At 43.2% G+C, this 17556-nt stretch overlaps 1 protein-coding gene across 6 annotated transcripts in view; it reads left to right on the top strand.

Moving 5' to 3' along the window:
- Positions 1–17556, top strand: part of iqsec3a (IQ motif and Sec7 domain ArfGEF 3a) — a 122914-nt gene that overhangs the window by 85613 nt on the left and 19745 nt on the right. For all 6 annotated transcript variants that reach the window (XM_062064885.1, XM_062064884.1, XM_062064889.1 and 3 more), the window contains 3 exons: positions 492–614; positions 7183–7349; positions 9738–9877. In XM_062064885.1, coding sequence (XP_061920869.1) covers positions 492–614; positions 7183–7349; positions 9738–9877 — 430 coding nt within the window. The remainder of the gene's footprint in view (positions 1–491; positions 615–7182; positions 7350–9737; positions 9878–17556) is intronic.

The following is a 17556-nucleotide window of genomic DNA, read 5'->3' as shown; positions in this document are numbered from 1 at the left end:
TGTGTGCGTGAAGAAGTGAGGGGGGGGGGCGCAGCTGCAGAGCATCTCGTTTGACGTTACATAAACAAGGAGTGACGGCTGGGAAGGAAGTGACAGCGGAGGAGAGGGTCCATCAAGTGGGGCTGCCATTGTTTCAGAATGGCGCTAAAGTGCTGTTACATGGAACATTTCTGAAAAGTCTTCCGAACCTCATTTGACCTCACGTTGGATTCACCTTACCATGAACTCCTGAGTTTGTTTTACTTTTTTTAATTAAGGTAATTAAGATTTACTTGTCAGGTGTGAGGAGGATTTTCTGCTCGGAGGGATTGCGCCGCCTTTCTTGCCAGCTGGATCCTCATCCTCCATCCATCCTCCTGCGGTGCATGTGTGTGTTAAATTAGGGAACGCTCTTATCTCGCCACGGCCGCATTGATTCCCAGCACACTTATTACATTGGGCTAATTCCACCCCCCACTTCCCTACCTGCCTTCCTTCCCTGTGCTCAACAGCTGCGTGGTGGACGAGATGGATTTTTCAGGCATGGAGCTGGACGACGCGCTGAGGAAATTCCAGGCCCACATCCGCGTTCAGGGAGAGGCGCAGAAGGTGGAACGTCTCATCGAGGCCTTCAGGTAAGGATTCTTTTACGAGAGTCGTCCCCAACCACCGGGACCGATTGGTACCGGGCCGCGCAAGAAATTTAAAAAAAAAAATTTGTATTTTTGTTTTAATTTTTTGTATTAAATCAATCACACATGATTGTATTTCTTTATGAAAAAAAAAAAAAAAAAAAAAAAATCCCCCCCCCCAGTCCGTGGGACACATTTTCAAGCGTTGACCGGTCCCCAGCTAAAAAAAGGTTGGGGACCACTGTTTTACGATCTTTACTGGAGGTCTATGTTCAAGTTCCATTCTTACGAGACGTGGAGTGTAAGTGTAAGGTCGTTTTAATGAAAAAAGTACTTGGAACACAGCTCCGTCAGGTCCTACCTCCCAATAGTAAAAAAAAGTCCTGAATCCAGACGGTGATCCAGACTGGAACTTTTATTTTTTATTTATTTTTTTTATTTTTTTAACATGTCCTGTCCAGACACTCAGGCAAATCATATTGTTTATGTAGATGCCCAAATCTGCTGTACAGATTTACTTTACCAAAGAGAAGTGTGGAATACTTGCCTTATTTGTATTTGACATTATCAAATGAATTTATGTATTGTTTGGCCCAGCCAGAACTGAGCGGGAGGAAAAAAAGGAAGACAAAGGGGGAATTTGCCAGGAAAAGAGGGGGAAAAGACAGAAAGACAACAAAAACAACAACAGAACATCAGCAAATACGATATGTACAAATTCGATACCAAAATGATAGCAAAGAATGTGATTAAGAACTTGAAAAACATAAAAAAGCAGATACATGGAGGGGAAGAAAGAGAAGCAGACTATATTAACCCTATAGATTGTTATAGTAAAAATAGGTTAAGCTTTATCAGTGTGCCGTGTTTTACCCAGTTTCCCCTTGTGGGCCAACGTTGATATATGTTTGATGAAACGTGATTATATGCATGAGTGTATGTATGCATATGTGCTTGTGTATGTACAGTATGTGTATATGTTTGTTTGTACAGTAAATGTGCATGTTGATGTATATACCGTGTGTGTATATGTATGTACTGTCTTTGTGTATGTATGGGTGAACGTATGTACCTATGTGCGCGTATGTATGAATGAATATATGTATGAATAATTGTGTGTATGTTTGTTTGTATGCACAATATATTTGTCTCCTAGGATGTGCGGGAGCCAAAGTATGGCCCCAGCCACCCAAACTGGAACTTTTTAAATGATCTACAGCAGAATAGTGACGTAGTGAACCTTCTTGTCAGTCATCCATTCTCTTTGTCTCTGTGGCTGGACACACACACAGAAGTTGAGGCTTGTAATGTGAACGTAAGGTAACATACAAACAATTATTCGGATCAGGCCCAAAATCCACTATAATTTTAGGTCTATAAGCCGCTACTTTTTTCTCAGACTTTGAACTGACTTTGGAATTCAGGTTCACAAGCCGCTAATAATTAGCCTCCTTACATCAGACCAATGAAATTGCCGAACGAGTCTTGATGGACCATTTAAATTGTTCACATTAAATCACAAAAAGTATTTTCCCCGCCAGCCATGTTGTGGGTTTTAGCGTTTCCATATGGAGTCTAGTGGCATGTATAAGTTGTCACTATACGCTAGTTTGTTAGAAATGGCAACAGTGGAGGATGCATGTACTCGCCGTTCTGCCCCACAACAAGAGGATGGAGAAAAATAAGAAGCTTATTGACTACAGAGTTAGACTACAATAACGTATTCGTGCAAAGATATTTTGGCAAATTTCTACCATATACAGGTATAGAGAAATCTGACGTCACAGGGCAGAAAACGTCACATGACGGAGCAATTTCCCGACGGCTCGTTTGGATGAAATATGAAGGAAGGCAAGATTATTTTATAAATATCTCAGCAATGCCTCCAGGGTTTGATTTCAAATTTTTGGGACGTATGGTTATCCAAAATGCACAAAAGCAGGTGCAATGAGCTAAGAAAAGTTGGTTTTGCATAATAGGTGCCGTTTAAATGAAACGGCAATACAAACTAGAAAGGAAGTCTCAATAATGAAACCGCGCCCTTGAGTTAGCACTATCACTGACCTTCCTGTCAGATGTTCAAGAATACCATCTTTCTCATATGTCCTTCAAATGGTAACAATTGGTTCAAAACCGTAATAACCAAAAATCACGATTCGGATGTTAATCAAATTTTTTTTGCACCCCAAGTAAATTGTTTTCGTTTTCTTTTTGTACAGCATTAATCATTTTGTAAGGCTTGTCCCTGACAGTTTGGTTATGTTTTAGTTTTTCCTCTGTGTTTGTCTTTATTTCCTGTCAGCGCTTTTATTTTGGTTGTTTCCTGCTTGTCTCCCTGAGCGCCGTGTTCCCTCAGCTGCGGCTGATTGGCACCTGGCCACACCTGGTGTCAATCAGCCAGATGCTATTTAAACCTGCCTTGCCAGCCAGTCTGGGCTGGAGTATTGTCGATGTCATTGTCATCACTACTTGTCATTACTACTTGTCGTTAAAACTAATACTTGTCGATGTCTACTACTTGTCGTTGGAGCTACTACTTGTCATTCTCATTGTTTGCGGTAAGCTGTTCCTAATAGTAGTGATGGGTCCGGCAACACCGATGCATGCGTCGAGCTCATAGAGCAAAACCCTGTGTCGGTGCGTGTACCGCTTTTAGAAAGTCACGTGACCGATACGCGAACTGTGTCGCACTGACGCCTCCTCTGTGCCCTGTGAGCGGGTCTTTTCTACAGCCGGAGAAATAATAACTAAGAAGAGAAATCGTCTAAAATTGAATATGTTGGAAAAAATGTTTTTTTTTAATAAAAATGTGTAAAAAAAATTTAAAAAAAATCCCAGTCCACAAGCATCCTCATTCACAACACATTCTCTTAGATTTCCATGTTATGATACATGTTCACATTATTTATTGACTGTATCCAAAAAAGATAGAAATATATTTTTATTTAAATGAAGATATGAAATAATCCTAAATGAAATACAATGACTTGGTTTATATTATTGTATATACTAGGTCATAAAATCAGTGTCAGTTGAGTCGGTCCATAAGTTGCCTGTAGGGATTTTTAATGTCCAGCAGATGTCAGTATTTAGTGACACAGTATCGACACAGTACCAATACAGTTTTGCAATGTGTCGAAACGCTTTATGACGCCTCATCAACCCATCACTACCTAATAGCTATTTACAGTTTGCTGTCTCCTAGCTCTTTCGTTTCGTGTTATCCTGTTAGCCGTTAGCTTTTTCCAGTTTTTCTGTTTGCTGGTTCCTGTTTTCAGTTTGGCTATTCTTAGTTCCTGGTTTGTGTTTTACTTTTATTTTGGACATTAAATCATGTTTTCCCGCACAAAGCCTGCCTTCTCTGCATCTTGGGGTTCGTCACCAACACCATGTGACACATTTATGGGATTGCGTACGGTACATAATCAGGAAACGTCATCACATGAAACGTAACACGAGAACCGTCTATATTTAATTTAGGCTACGTTTACACTGCAGGTCAAAGTGGCCCAAATCAAATTTTTAGAAATCAGATTTTTTTCTAGCTGACTGTTTACATTGCAAGTCAAATTTGATTTTTATCAGACTCCTGTGTAAAGGCGCAAAGGCCCCAATGTGGCCTCGACGTCACTTGCACGCACACTTCGATTAAGTGAAAACAAAGGAAGTTGACTGGAAGTCGTTACAATTACAAAATAAAATAAAAAGTCGCAACACCTTAAAAATGTGTGTTTTTTTACGTGAAAATAAATTAAAGTAATATAATGTATGAAATGATGTATATAGTGTAATATATTTGGGAGGGTTCTAATCTTTTAATGGCTGTTAAGTAGAGGAGACACGGACATCAGCGTGGATCTACGTGAGCTTTATTTTTCAACTCACACGTATAGCAAATGCGCCACAGGGTCAATTCCGGTCCTTCAAAAATCGCTATTTCTTCGGAATCAAAATATATATCCATATATTACATATAGCCTATTATTTGCGCACTGTTGACAAGTGATGCACCGAAAATTTGGTCATCTTAAATAGACTTTGTTCACCAAAACTCGATGTTTTGATGAAATATCCACTTCCACTGGCGACTGCGTCTTTCCAGCACGCACAAGTGACATAGCTCGCGACAAAGCTGACTAAAAAAATCACATTCAGGTCACATTCAGGTCACATTGCATTTAGACTGCAATCACTTTTAAAAAGATTAGATTCCAATCGGATTCACGACTACGTCCTGATGTTGCTTGAATCTGATGCCAAAAGATCAGATTTGAAGCACTTTGGAGCGTTGCAATCTAAACGGGGCCTTAATGTGCAGTATACTGATGCCTACATCCAGGGCCACCCCTGGGTAGAAACCCCCAATTACAAAAAAATGTTTCACACTCGTGTATTTTTGTGACAGCTCCGATCAAGGATCGAAACCACTACTACGGTCTCACATGACCAGCACAAATGCTCCGCGCCATGAGGTACAGTGGCAATGTTGAAATATACTGTATTTGCCGTTATACTCTTATTAGGAAAGGAGCAGAAAGGGGATAGGAACACTTTTGTGTTCAAAGTTAATATGAAGCACCATGTCATTCTCTCTGGGGGGGAGTTGGAATACTAGGATGACAGGAGATACAAATAATAACAATACTGAAATAAACTGCAACAAAAAACAGTGCAATTAACAGTGCAATAACAGTGCAATACATTTTCATAACATGGTCACTACTGCCTAGTTTCTCTTGTTATATTCTTATTTTTACTGTTATATTTTTATTTTTATTGTTGCTTTTTATTGTTATTCTTTTTGTAATATTTTCTATTTTATTTCCATTTATACCCCCATTATTTACTTTTTACTTTTTAAATTCGATCTCAATTCTGTACACTGCTGCTGGAATTAAAATTGTCCTGAGGGAGCTCTCCTGAAGGAATCAATAAAGTACTATCTATCTATCTATTCATTCTTTTACAAACAAACATAAATCCCAACGCACAGCGCATGATTTGCAAATAAGGAGGGGCGGCTCTGCATAATTCTATCGGGACAATTCCATCCATCCATTTTCAATCGCTTGTCCCTTTCGGGGTTGCAAGGGGTGCTGGAGCCTATCTCAGCTGCCTTCGGGCGGAAGTTGGGGTACACCCTGGACAAGTCGCCATCTCTTCGCAGGGCCAACACAGATAGACAGACAAATTCACACTCATATTCACACACTAGGGCCAATTTAGTGTTTCCAATCAACCTATCTATCGGGACAATTGACCAATAAAATACAAAATTTGGCAATGCAGTTTTGAATGGATCCTCATAATTTCATAAAAGCAAGCCAAGACTAAATGTTATTGGCACCCAATGTGTTTTCCAGTTGCCAATTTCAACATTAGTTGAATCTGTCTGGCATCTCTGGATGAACAGCCACCTGCCACTATCGCCCGTGGCGCACAACAAGGAGGTAAACAAAATGGGTAGAGACCCTGGCAGCTGTTATGCCCGGGCATCTGTGTGTTGGACAAGAGGAGGCGTAAGAGGGGACACAAACCGACAGGGAATGAAAAGGGCAGAAAAACAAAAGAGGGTGGAGGATTTATAAATAACCAGTGTTGCGTAACGGCCAGTGGCGCTCCGTGTCACACCCCCCTTTCCCTCACAGCCCCCTGCTGGGCTCCGATGTGTCTCCAAAAGCAAAGGCGTAGTCATCTAAAAAAAAAAAAATCAGTAATAAGCAGCAGTCTCTTATATGGTTGTGTGTCCGCATATTCACTGTACATTTGTGTATTTTATTCAGCGTCTAAAAAGGCTTACTCATGTTGCAGCTCCATATATTTTAGTATTCACAGCGTGACATCATAGCTGCTCGAAAACGCATACACACGCAAAAAAGAGCCAGCCGAGCTCAGTTTTAATAAACGCGCGCCGTGTAATACAAAATCTTTAGTGTGTGTATTTGCTGGAATGTGAGCCTCAAATAAGTCCCACAGAGACTATAGACCCCAATCATGCAGCTTAGTGGCCCGTAAAACTGTGCCACCACCTCCTGTGTGAAAATGATGGCTGCTCGCTATTACACTACACTCACACGCATTCCTCATACCATGTTGTAGTGTTGTTTTATTTATGCTCCAGACAGGGTGCGTTCATACTTTATGCATTTGACTGAAATAATCCCTCTCCGTGGATACACACAAATCTGCTCAGTAATTCCCTTCTCCAGCTTCCACATGAGGCCGAATTTTGGTGTTTAAATATGTACTTATTCATAGGAGACATTTCCTGTTTGTTATTTATTCTGGCTCGGCGTGTACAAAAATGATTTGGCATGTTTAACTGCAGCCGAGGACTTTGCAGACTCCATCACTGGACGGGGAGTCGACAAAAAAATAACAAATGAGGGGAAAGAAGCAGCACAGAAAATTACCATATTCTTCATTGCGCCACTGTGTGATGCATAATGCCTTTAAGCCTGTAGGACATGCATCTTAAAGGAGATGTTTTATGTTGAACACATACACTCTAATGAAAGCCATAAAGCTGAAAAAAAAAAACGGTAACAACTTTCTTCTTCCTGCCCGACAGCCAGCGCTACTGTATGTGCAACCCTGACGTGGTGCAGCAGTTCCACAACCCGGACACCATCTTCATCCTGGCTTTCGCCATCATCCTGCTCAACACAGACATGTACAGTCCCAACATCAAGCTCGACCGCAAGATGATGCTGGAGGACTTCATACGCAACCTCCGAGGTAAGCAGGAAAAAAGGGTTGACAGCACGTCACACAGAGATGGGCTGCAATATAACATCTGGACTACGAGGCTGTTGGCTCAATGACATGACGGCCTTGACTCGTGCAAACCCTTCATTTGGCAATTGACCTCACACTCCCATGGCCTTATGGCATTGTCAAATGGAGACTGTAGAAGATATGAGAGGACAACTAAAGGACAGCTATGCAACACAGGTTTTTTGCTATGTTTTGAGCATTTTTTAAAAAAATAACATTAAATCAACATGGCCCTGCGATGAGGTGGCGACTTGTCCAGGGTGTACCCCGCCTTTCGCCCGATTGTAGCTGAGATAGGCTCCAGCGCCCCCCGTGACCCCGAAGGGAATAAGCGGTAGAAAATGGATGGATGGATGGATGAATCAACATGTGATTTTATAAATATGTTGTAAATTTTTATCAGTGTTCCTTAACCTTCACCCCCAAAAACACAGGATTGCAACAAAAATTGGAAAACAAACAGTATTAATATTTTACTTGTTTTATAGCGCACAGACTTAAAGGCCTACTGAAATGAATTTTTTTTATTTAAACGGGGATAGCAGATCCATTCTATGTGTCCTACTTGATCATTTCGCGATATTGCCATATTTTTGCTGAAAGGATTTAGTAGAGAACATCGACGATAAAGTTCGCAACTTTTGGTCGCTGATAAAAAAAGCCTTGCCTGTACCGGAAGTAGCGTGACGTCACAGGTTGAAAGGCTCCTCACATTTCCCCATTGTTTACACCAGCAGCAAGAGCAATTCGGACCGAGAAAGCGACGATTACCCCATTAATTTGAGCCAGGATGAAAGATTTGTGGATGAGGAACGTGAGAGTGAAGGACTAGAGTGCAGTGCAGGACGCATCTTTTTTCGCTCTGACCGTAACTTAGGTGAAAGGGCTCATTGGATTCCACACACTCTCCTTTTTCTATTGTGGATCACGGATTTGTATTTTAAACCACCTCGGATACTATATCCTCTTGAAAATGAGAGTCAAGAACGCGAAATGGACATTCACAGTGACTTTTATCTCCACGACAATACATCGGCGAAGCACTTTAGCTACGGAGCTAACGTGATAGCATCGTGCTTAAATGCAGATAGAAACAAAAGAAATAAGCCCCTGACTGGAAGGATAGACAGAAGATCAACAATACTACCAAACTCTGTACCTGTAAAACCACACGGTTAATGCTGTACCGCCTGGCAAAGCCTAGCAATGCTGTTGCTAATGATGCCACTGAAGCTAACTTAGCTACGGGACCTCGACAGAGCTATGCTAAAAACATTAGCTCTCCACCTACGCCAGCCCTCATCTGCTCATCAACACCCGTGCTCACCTGCGTTCCAGCGATCGACGGCGCGACGAAGGACTTCACCCGATCATCGATGCGGTCGGCGGCTAGCGTCGGATAGCGCGTCTGCTATCCAACTCAAAGTTCTCCTGGTTGTGTTGCTGCAGCCAGCCGCTAATACACCGATCCCACCTACAGCTTTCTTCTTTGCAGTCTCCATTGTTCATTAAACAAATTGCAAAAGATTCACCAACAAAGATGTCCAGAATACTGTGGAATTTTGCGATGAAAACAGAGCTGTTTGTATTGTGATACAATGGTGTCGGAATACTTCCGCTTCAACCATTGACGTCACCTGCAAACGTCATCATACATAGACGTTTTCAGCCGGAAGTTTCCCGGGAAATTTAAAATTGCACTTTATAAGTTAACTCGGCCTACTCAGTGGCCTAGTGGTTAGAGTGTCCGCCCTGAGATCGGTAGGTTGTGAGTTCAAACCCCGGCCGAGTCATACCAAAGACTATAAAAATGGGACCCATTACTTCCCTGCTTGGCACTCAGCATCAAGGGTTGGAATTGGGGGTTAAATCACCAAAAATGATTCCCGGGCGCGGCATCGCTGCTGCCCACTGCTCCCCTCACCTCCCATGGGGTGAACAAGGGGATGGGTCAAATTTCACCACACCTAGTGTGTGTGTGACAATCATTGGTACTTTAACTTATTTAACTTAACTTTAACTTATTGGCATGTGTTGCAATGTTAAGATTTCATCATTGATATATAAACTATCAGACTGCGTGGTCGGTAGTAGTGGGTTTCAGTAGGCCTTTAATAGGTTATTGTTAAGTTAGACACCTCTTTGTGACCCGTGCGCATCAAACAAAATATTACATGTACCCTGCAAGACTGTCGGCTGCTGGCATCAAATACTAAATAACCATGACTCAGTCGTTCAGTTGTCCTCATCATTCGGACTGCGTTCAAAATATAGTGCAAAGTTTAAAGCAAATTCAAGCACCATTAAGTGGACATTTATGGCTGTCTATTCCTTATTTCTCTGTCCAAGGTGTTGACGATGGAGCGGACATCCCTCGCGACATGGTGGTGGGCATCTACGAAAGGATACAGATGAGAGAATTGCGCTCCAATGAGGATCACGTCACTTACGTCTCCAAGGTGGAGCAGTCCATTGTGGGCATGAAAACGGTGAGTAGAGAAAAAAAAGCACAATTGTTTTTGCAGCTGTATGTAAATATAAATAAGTAATATATAAATAAGTACAATTTATTTATATAGCACTACTTACAGTACAGTACACTACAGCACAATCAAAACAAGCATACAGGATGATACAACAACACAGACATTGGAAATAAAATAATAATTCTGATAAAAATTGTTAATATACACAATAGTAAAATAATAAATACAATAAAATGTACACTTAAGCAAATGTGTTTTTAACTGTTTTAAAAATATATATCAACAGAACGGGCAGCTCTCAGATCATAAGGGAGTGCATTCTACAATTTAGGGGCAACTGACACAAAGGCTCTATCACCTTTAATTTTTTTATTTTGTACGAGCCGAGGTACAACAAGCAGAAGGCATTCAGCAGACCGCAGTGACCTAACGGGACAGTGAAAAGACGACATAGCTACCAAGTAAGCAGGCCCTTGGCCGTTGAGTACCCTGTAAGTAATAGCTAAAATGTTGTATTCTGAAATGGGAGATGTAGCCAGTGCAAGGACCCAAAAACAGGAGTAATATGACTGAATTTATGACTTCTTGACAGGAGCGTGGCAACAACGTTCTGAAATATTGTAATAGCAGGCGATCTATACACGTTTGTTTGTTGTTGTGTTTTTAAATATGTCCTATCCAGCACAGATTTACTTTACAAAAGAGAAGTGTGGGCTATTTCTCTTGTTGCACTATATGTTTTTGACTTTATTAAATGTATATATTTAGTGTTTGGCGCAGCCGGACCGGAGCAGAAGGTGATAAAAAGTAGGGGAAAAAAGAAGACATAGGGGGAAATTACGAGGACCAGAGGGGTACAAGACATAGAGAGACAACAACAACAAAAACAAAAACAACAACAACAACGGAACTACAACAGTAAATACGATATGTACAAATATGATACTAAAAAGTATAAAGAACAGATTAGTGAAGTAGATAGTAATAACACAGTAATGACATTGAACATAATTGCACTGCAAATTGAATAATAAAATACCAAAAGAAATAAGAATATTGATCATAAATAACAATAAATTACCTCTATTGTCAACATTAAAATCGCTTCAGATGTACCAATACATAAATGTAATGAATAGTAGAATTAGAAAAGAAAGGAGATAAAGAGGGGAGAGGGCGAAAGACGAGTGGAATATATAAACTTTATGTTATGGTAAATGTAGATTAGCTTTAGTAGTGTGTCATGTTTTGTGATGTGGGTGTGTATTTTTTATGAGTATGATTGTGTACACCTGTATGCATGAATATATGTTTAAAGAAATGGGATATACATGTTTTGTTAAACAGGTAAAGATTGACTTTCAATACTCAAGACACGGAGCACAAGAAAGTGAATGACCATTTCTAGTTCAGAATAAGATACTGTGGATCTGAGGTGGGGGAAAAAAAGCAGGAGCGGGTATTACTTTTGATGTGCTCATCATGGAGTGGTTTAATGTTAAGATTTCTCAGACTGTGGCGTACATTTGCACTAAGGGACTCTAAGCAGCTGGCTACTTCTGAAGTTGCAGTGTCAGGGGCAATAATTAACACCTCCGTTTTGGCAGCATTCAGCAGAAGAGCATTACAAGCCATACCCTTTTTAACTTCAGTCAGACAATAATGTCCTCTATCCATCTATCCATTTTCTACCGCTAGTCTCTTTCGTGGTCGCGGGGGTTGGGCTGAAGCCTATCCCAGCTGCACTCTGGTAGAAGGCAGGGTATACCCTGGATAAGTCGCCACCTCGTCGCAGGGCCAGCCCAGACAGACACTATCAGGGTTAAATTAGAAATACTGTATAACTGAAGGTCATCCGCGTACATGGGGTACGAGATACCTTCAAAATTCCTAATGACATCTCTAAGTGTTAGCATTTGTAGGGTAAAAAGCATAGACCCCAAAAAACTGAACCTTTGGCACCCCGCACTGACTTACGAGCGCCAACAGCCACAGAGAAAGATCTAACTGCCAATCGATTTAAACCACTGGAGGATTGTCCCTGAAAAATCCTCCCAGTCCTTTAGCTGGTCCTCAAGGATTTGATGGTTAACAATGTGAGATCAAGCAGAACTAGTATTCTACATTTACCAGCATCAGAGGCCATCATGATGCCATTAAGACCCTGAGAATAACTTTTTGTGGAATGCAACTGAGGATAACCAGACTCGAATGTATCGAATATGTTGTGTTTGTGAGCGAGAAACTTCTTCTAAAATTTTGGACACAAAAGCCAACTTGAAGATGGGCCGATAATAGCTAAGAATAGAGGGGTCAAGGCTTGGCTTTTTAAGAAGAGGCTGAACAACTACCTTTGGAGTATATGCGGTACATACAAATGTACATTACATATATACTGTATGTACACTACCGTTCAAAAGTTTGGGGTCACCCAAACAATTTTGTGGAATAGCCTTCATTTCTAAGAACAAGAATAGACTGTCGAGTTTCAGATGAAAGTTCTCTTTTTCTGGCCATTTTGAGCGTTTAATTGATCCCACAAATGTGATGCTCCAGAAACTCAATCTGCTCAAAGGAAGGTCAGTTTTGTAGCTTCTGTAACGAGCTAAACTGTTTTCAGATGTGTGAACATGATTGCACAAGGGTTTTCTAATCATCAATTAGCCTTCTGAGCCAATGAGCAAACACATTGTACCATTAGAACACTGGAGTGATAGTTGCTGGAAATGGACCTCTATACACCTATGTAGATATTGCACCAAAAACCAGACATTTGCAGCTAGAATAGTCATTTACCACATTAGCAATGTATAGAGTGTATTTCTTTAAAGTTAAGACTAGTTTAAAGTTATCTTCATTGAAAAGTACAGTGCTTTTCCTTCAAAAATAAGGACATTTCAATGTGACCCCAAACTTTTGAACGGTAGTGTATGTACTAATGTACTACAGTGTTTGTAACTGTATGTGACTTTTGTATTTGCGACCCCTCCTCCCCACACACATTATATGACTCATTTCTTGTACAGCACCCATCAGCAACGCTGGAGTGGAGTGCTCAATGAGGATTTATCACAAGCCTCTACACATTCACACACACACACACACACACATACGTACACACACTCGTTCCATGCCAAGTCAGTCATTATTCAGGGCCTTATCACTATCACCTAGCCTAAGTAGTGTTAGCGGAGCACATTTGTTATCCATTAAAAGGCAATGAGAACCTCGGCTCGTTACGCCAACGCCATCAGTCATTAAGCACAGGCTAGCACTTGAATTATTTTTCAGTCTTTTTAGATAAAAAGTCACAGAGTGTTACCTTGGTTTTTGTTCATAATCTGTTTTTCATAAACGTGCTGGTAGTCACAACTTCCTTTGGCCCCATTGTGGCTTATTCATCTGTCGCACTGAATACAGTAATCCCTCATTTATCACTGTTAAATGATTCCGGGACTAACCATGGTAAATTTATCTCTGCAAAGTAGGAATTATTCAAGATAAATCAACTATTTTCATAACTGGACCATAAAAAACTATTTATGACCTTCTAAATGGGATTTTAAACATTATGAGAGCCCTCTAGACATGAAATAACACCCGCATAGTCACCTTTACTCCGTTAATCCTTTATAATAATGCTGCCTTATCCCGTAACATATCCTGGTGGCTGGGCAGTGAACAGGAACGTCTCCCTGTCACCCCTCACAGTTAGCCTTTCTCAGGATTTGCTCACACCTCATGCCTTGTCTCTCCTCCTCAGCCAAAGCCAGAAACGTGCCTTCTCTGTCTCCTCAGCCAGGTTATTGGTGACTTTGTGTAGCTCTTTGCCCCTCAGAACTAGAGCTTTAAGTAGGCGCGTTGTTGAGCCTCCCACAAAACCCCTGGTGCCCACCTCTACTGGGAAGAGTTGTGTGCTCCAATCATTCTACTTGCATTCTGCCACTAGGTCGGTGTATTTTGTGCTCTTCCTCTCATTGGCTCCATCCACCCAGCAGCTGTTGGATGTTTTGGGGGGAGATCAGAGTGTCATGTGTTGCCCGAGGGAGGAAGCTGAGTCAAACCTCTGACAGATTCCAGAAATCTGCCCGGCTTACTACCTGACTCACAACCCTCTCCCATGTCGTCCAGTATCCCTGCTTGCCTTGCGCCACTGTCTTGACCCTGTACTCTTCCTCTGCCATCTTTGTCACTTCAGCAATCACAAGGTCCTTCCTCTCCTTTATGTTAGCCCTGGACCACCTTATGGGCTGGTCTCCCTATCCAAGGCCATCTGGACTCTATCCAACACCTCTTGGTGCTGCAGCCTGCCCACTGCCGTTTGCACCTCCTCTTCAACCCTCCATTTCCTCCTAGTCACCATGCAGGCTTTCATGTCCCTCACTGTCTCATCTGCCAAGTTCCTTAGCTCCATCACCAGTCTTGCTTTTTCCTGCCTGTACCCTACGGTGATTGATCTCAGAGGAAGCTGGACAGTGATGTTTCCATACAAGCTGTCCAATAAGTGGCACCTTGGGAGCCCTAGCCACTTGCGGACAAACAAGCTAGCTTTTGCTTCCATCTTGCTTAAAGTCGACAAAGTGACCTCACACAGCTTCAGTAGCCACATTACCTTTGGGTATAGTGTAAAGATGAAACGCCAGGCCTTGTACTTCCCAGACAACTGGCTTGAATCCATTTTACCTAAGCCTGCTGAGATCCTCTGCAGTGTGGTCTTTCCTATATCCTTGTTTGACAGGCTGGATGTACATTGCCTCCCAAGGCTCTGGATGGGCTAAGCAGCAATGAGTGGAATGTTTTCTCCCCTAATGGTAAATGTGACCCCATCATTCCGCACCCTTTTTCACAGGGACAGCCTCCTTGACTTTCTTACTTTGAATTTCATCCTGGTGGCGTTGATGGAATCGCTCCAGCAGCCTGGTCAGCTTGCGGTGGAGCACCGAGGTCTTGCAGCTGTACAGAAGGGTAGAGATCACCAATGCCGGGTAAACCTGGATCTTTGTTGAAAGGCGGAGGGAGTGGTTCTGCCAAACTCTTTTCTGCAGGCGTCTGAATGCACTGCTGGCCCAGGCGAGTCTGTTGTTAAGGTCTTTGCTGACGTCTGCGTCGTTGGAGATGACACTACCTGGGCAAGTGAAGTGCTCCACAGCGCCGCGTTCAGGCTGGTGCCCTCGATGTTGATCTGGGGTCGGCTGTAGGCTCCTCTAGGGGGCGGCTGGTACAGTACCGCCGTCTTCCACAAGCTGATGGTGAGACCAAAGGCGACAATGTACTGCAGGGCATCCTGGGTGTGCACGAGAAGAGTACAATCGTCCTCAAACAGCAGCCTGACGATCAGCTTTTCCATGGTCTTGGTGTGGGCGAGTAGACGTCTTGTAAGAAATGTTGTGGTGGTGATATTGAACAAGTAATATATTGTAAGGCATGTAGTAGTAGTGGTATTGTATAAGTAATATATTGTGAGTAATGCTGTAGTAGTCATATTGTACTAGTGATATATTGTAAGTAATGTAGTAGTAATTATTTTCTACAAGTAATATAGTGTAAGTAATGAAGTAGTATTGATATTGCACAAGTAATATATTGTAAGCAATGTGGTAGTAGTGATATTGTACAAGTAATATATTGTAAGTAATGTAGTAGTAGTGATATTTCACATTTAATTTAGTGTAAGTAATGTAGTTAAGTGATATTGTCCAAGTAATTGATTGTAAGTAATGTAGTAGCAATGATATTATACAAGTAATATATTGTAGGTAATATAGCAGCAGTGATATTGTACAAGTAATATATTGTAAGTAATGATATTGTGCTAGTAATATATTGTAAGTAATGTCACTTCCTGCCAGAAGCACACAGTGTCAGGCTTGTCCCTGACAGTTTGGCTATGTTTTAGTTTTTCCTCTGCGTTTGTCTTAGTTTCCTGTCAGTGCTTTTATTTTGTCTTCATTTCCTGATTATGTTCCCTGAGTGTTTTGTCCCCTCAGCTGTGGCTGATTGGCACCTGGCCACACCTGGTGCCAGTCAGCCAGCTGCTATTTAAACCTGTCCTGCCCTCCAGTCACTGGTGGATCATTGTCATTAGAATACTTGTCACTTGTCACTTCTACCTATTTGTCGTTGTAGCTCCGTCTACTTGTGTCCACTCCGCTTTAGTCATAGTTCCTTCGTGTCACAGTAAGTGTTTTTGTTTATTTGTCCACAGTTAGCCTTTGTGCTATTTTAGTTTATAGCCTAGTTTGTTCTCCGCCTTGTGCGCGCCTTTTTTTGTTCCCTTTTGTTTGTTTTTTGCTGTAGTATCGGAATTAAATCATGTTTTCCCATTCAATGCCTGCCATCATCTCTGCATCTTGGGGTTCGTCAACTACAAACTCTGACAGAATGATCCAGCCAAATTCGAACCTCGCAGAGATGTCCATGGCGGAGAGGCTTAACAAAGCTTTGGAATGGATGGCTAAATTAAAGAAAAGTTCGGCCGCTTTAAAAGCCCTCTCTCACCCACCCCTGTCGTCTGTGGGCCTAGCTGGGGACGTCTGGGATCCCTTGGGGGGGGGGGGGGTTATGAGTAGCTGTGCAGCTGGGGAGGCACAGCTACTCACCCCAGTGGGTCTGCAAGAGATGGCGCCATCCTCTCCGGTGGACCAGCAGACGCCACCACCCTCTCCAGTGGGCCAGCATGGGTCTCCACCATCCTCTCCGGTGGACCAGCAGGGGTCTCCACCATCCTCTCCGGTGGACCAGCAGGGGTCTCCACCACCCTCTCCGGTGGACCAGCAGGGGTCTCCACCACCATGTACTCCGGTGGGCCAGCAGCAGAGGGCGCCACTACCATGCACTCCGGTGGGCCAGCAGCAGAGGGGGCCACCACCATGCACTCCGGTGGGCCAGCAGCAGAGGGCGCCACCACCATGTACTCAGGTGGGCCAGCAGCAGAGGGCACCACCACCATGCACTCCGGTGGGCCAGCAGCAGAGGGCGCCACCACCATGCACTCCGGTGGGCCAGCAGCAGAGGGCGCCACCACCATGCACTCCAGTGGGCCAGCAGCAGAGGGCGCCACCACCCTCTCCGGGTGGCCAGCAGAGGGCGCCGCCACCACCCTCTGCGGGTGGCCAGCAGAGGGCACCGCCACCACCCTCTCCGGGTGGCCAGCAGAGGGTGCCGCCACCACCCTTACCGGGTGGCCAGCAGAGGGCGCCGCCACCATCCTTCCCGGTGGGCCCTCCCACGCTGGCGGTCAAGCCGCCTCGACAATTGCGGCGGCGTTCAACTCGCCGTCGCCACATGACTCTTCCCCGCTGGTTGCGGGGACACTTGGCCTGGCGGCCCACCTTCTTGTCCTCCCTCCACCCTCCCGTGACTTTGGACTGTTTTTGTTGGGGGACGGGAGGATTTGCTAGAACGTCTAGCATCCGTTATGGGAAGGGGGGCTACTGTCAGGCTTGTCCCTGACAGTTTGGCTATGTTTTAGTTTTTCCTCTGCGTTTGTCTTAGTTTCCTGTCAGTGCTTTTATTTTGTCTTCATTTCCTGATTATGTTCCCTGAGTGTTTTGTCCCCTCAGCTGTGGCTGATTGGCACCTGGCCACACCTGGTGCCAGTCAGCCAGCTGCTATTTAAACCTGTCCTGCCCTCCAGTCACTGGTGGATTATTGTCATTAGAATACTTGTCACTTGTCACTTC

This window comes from Entelurus aequoreus, linkage group LG12 (assembly GCF_033978785.1).
Source record: "Entelurus aequoreus isolate RoL-2023_Sb linkage group LG12, RoL_Eaeq_v1.1, whole genome shotgun sequence".
NCBI lineage: Eukaryota > Metazoa > Chordata > Actinopteri > Syngnathiformes > Syngnathidae > Entelurus > Entelurus aequoreus.
Note: the sequence above shows the minus strand (reverse complement) of the source record. Positions and strands in the feature narration are given on the sequence as shown.